Source organism: Argentina silus (genome assembly GCF_951799395.1).
Source record: "Argentina silus genome assembly, chromosome: 19".
NCBI classification, from domain to species: domain Eukaryota; kingdom Metazoa; phylum Chordata; class Actinopteri; order Argentiniformes; family Argentinidae; genus Argentina; species Argentina silus.
This window is the reverse complement of record NC_139673.1, coordinates 5,461,943-5,464,558: the sequence shown is the minus strand read 5'-3', so window position 1 is coordinate 5,464,558 and position 2,616 is coordinate 5,461,943. Positions and strand designations below refer to the sequence as shown.

General features: G+C 43.6%; 1 protein-coding gene across 1 annotated transcript in view; it reads right to left on the bottom strand.

Moving 5' to 3' along the window:
- The window catches only part of LOC310819721 (collagen and calcium-binding EGF domain-containing protein 1-like), a gene marked incomplete at its 5' end in the record, with an annotated part of 19,332 nt that extends 16,974 nt beyond the window's left edge, over nucleotides 1-2,358 (bottom strand). The window contains 2 exons of the mRNA XM_083691072.1: nucleotides 977-1,057; nucleotides 2,249-2,358. Of these exons, the coding sequence (XP_083547198.1) occupies nucleotides 977-1,057; nucleotides 2,249-2,358 (191 nt within the window). The remainder of the gene's footprint in view (nucleotides 1-976; nucleotides 1,058-2,248) is intronic.
- Between the last annotated feature and the right edge of the window lie 258 nt (nucleotides 2,359-2,616).

The following is a 2,616-nucleotide window of genomic DNA, read 5'->3' as shown; positions in this document are numbered from 1 at the left end:
TGTGTGTGTGTGTGTGTGTGTGTATGGCACGGTGTGTGTGTGTGTGTGTGTATGGCACGGTGTATGTATGTGTGTGTATGGCACGGTGTGTGTGCAAGTGTATGGCACGGTGTGTGTGTGTGTGTGTATGGAATGGTATGTGTGTGTGTGTGTGTGTATGGCACAGTGTGTGTGTGTGTGTGTGTGTATGGCACGGTGTGTGTGTGTATAAGAAATGGTGTGCGTGTGTGTGTGTATGGAACAGTGTGTGTTTGTGTGTATGGAATGGTGTGTGTGTGTATGGCACGGTGTGTGTGTGTATGGCACGGTGTGTGTGTGTGTGTGTGTGTGTGTATGGAATGGTGTGTGTGTGTGTGTATGGCATGGTGTGTGTGTGTATATGAAATGGTGTGTGTGTGTATGGAACAGTGTGTGTGTGTGTGTGTGTGTGTGTGTATGGAACAGTGTGTGTGTGTGTATGGCACGGTGTGTGTGTGTGTGTGTGTGTAAGGAATGGTGTGTGTGTATGTGTGTGTGTGTGTGTGTGTGTGTATGGAATGGTGTGTGTGTGTGTGTGTATGGCACGGTGTGTGTGTGTGTGTGTGTGTGTGTGTATGGCACGGACAGACAGAGGGCAGGAGAAGACGGGTAGAGTGAGTGGTGAGATATGACACGGATAAACAACAAACCCTAACTTCTACCCAGAACCGTTTTGTCACCATAGCAGAACCCGGTGGTTCTACCTGGAAAAAAAGGTTCCGGGTCCTGTAGAACCACACAGGGCTCTACCTGACCTGAAAGGGTTCTACGTGGAACCTTGTCTCTCTTAGAGTGAAAGACTATGAGGACAATGGAAGCTGGTGGAGGCAGACAGCGGAGGACGGCCTCATTGTAATGCATGTAATCCATGCATCACAATGAGCCCGTCCTCCGATTTCTACCTCCACCGGCCTCCCCTGTATGGGGAATAGCAGTATGGAGGATGGGGCAGTCTTACCTGAGGCAGGTGCCGTTGTGGCCCCCAGCTCTGACGCAGGGGTACTCCACTGTCCTGATCTTATTCTCAGGACACTCCTCCCTGTACACATGAGAAACGTGACAGGACAGCCAGTTCAACGGTTACTGAGCGCTCCTTCTGTTAGCGCTATAGGCTAATGGTTCAAATGAAATGATATGCACGAGTAAGATAGGGATGACTCAGTACGCTAGGAGAGAACAGTTTTAGTTTCGGGGAAATTCATAAATCAAATTACCAAGCATTTTCTACTAAATGAATGGAATGTCATCTCAAGCAAGTCAGTGGATACAATCATGCAATACACAATCACAAAAACTAATTTCATTATGTCTATCCAACATCAAACCGTGAAATCAATGTTGACAATATTTCAGTATGTTCCTGCACAGTAACAAGCGTGGCCTTCAATCACAGACACGCATCACAACCGTTACATAATCATGGGAAGCAGACAGAACAAAACATTGTGAAAGTAATACTGCTTGGGTGTGCCATGCTGCAGCTGTTATGATCGGACGTCAGATAATATGTTTGAAATACTGTAAACAACAATAACAACAACACATGGACACATACAGTATATTCCACAGAGGAACTGATCAAATCAATAAAGCCCAAATGTTATTGTTACTTTTATGTAATGATAATGATATTTATTATTTGATTAGTGTCATATTTATGGCTCGCATTAGGTCCACAGAATAATTTTGGTGAAAAAGAGATGTCTATCTAAATGTGATTTTCTTGGGAAAATAGAGGATAAATCACATTCTTGTTATCGTGTAACAATTTACATTTACGTCTGTAATGCTGAGCTAATGGGCAATAATCAATTTAGAGCAATCAGGTGCCTCAAAGTCCTGTTACATCTGACGTAGCTACTCTGAGCGCACCTTAATCACGTGTAATATCAGGTCGTTATTACGTTATGCCTGATACTGCAATTGATTCCGATCGCTCTACTTTGATCTCATTCAAACTTCGGAACTTAATAATTAGGCTACATTTAAATTAAAACGTCTGCTGAAATGAGTTCAGTCAGTGTTTGATCACATTTGACCAAATAGCTTCTCATCTCATTATTGACCATCAAGTTCAGCCTTGCTGAAAAGGGCTAGCCTATCGGACATCATAAGAACGGACGAAATCTTGATTTGCATTCCTTTTGATTTGAAATTATTGAGGAAGCACTTTCATCTGATATCTTGACTTTTCTGAGTGTACATTTCAGAGCAGTTGCCTATAACTTACCCAGAAGTGTCCACTCCAAATGTTGTTCTCAAAGAACTGGCACCAGATTCCCAAAGAAAAACAACACAGATACCAAATGGCAGGAGTGTCGCACCGCAAAGCTGACCCATGTCCCCGAACTCTGTGACAGATGCTTTTCTTTATTTGCTGCCTTGAGAACGAAAAAGACGCTGGACTTCTGCAAAAAACTGCTGTTTTCATTTGTCAATGACGCACGTGTAGCATACTGATTTAAGACTAACAGAAATCATAATAGTACACCAGAAGTCAAACACTTGAGACCGTCAACATTAAACACTGCGCTTTTAACTTATGAGTGGCGCGACGCGTCGGAGTGCGTCGGAGTTCTGTCCCAACTGTTGCGCACT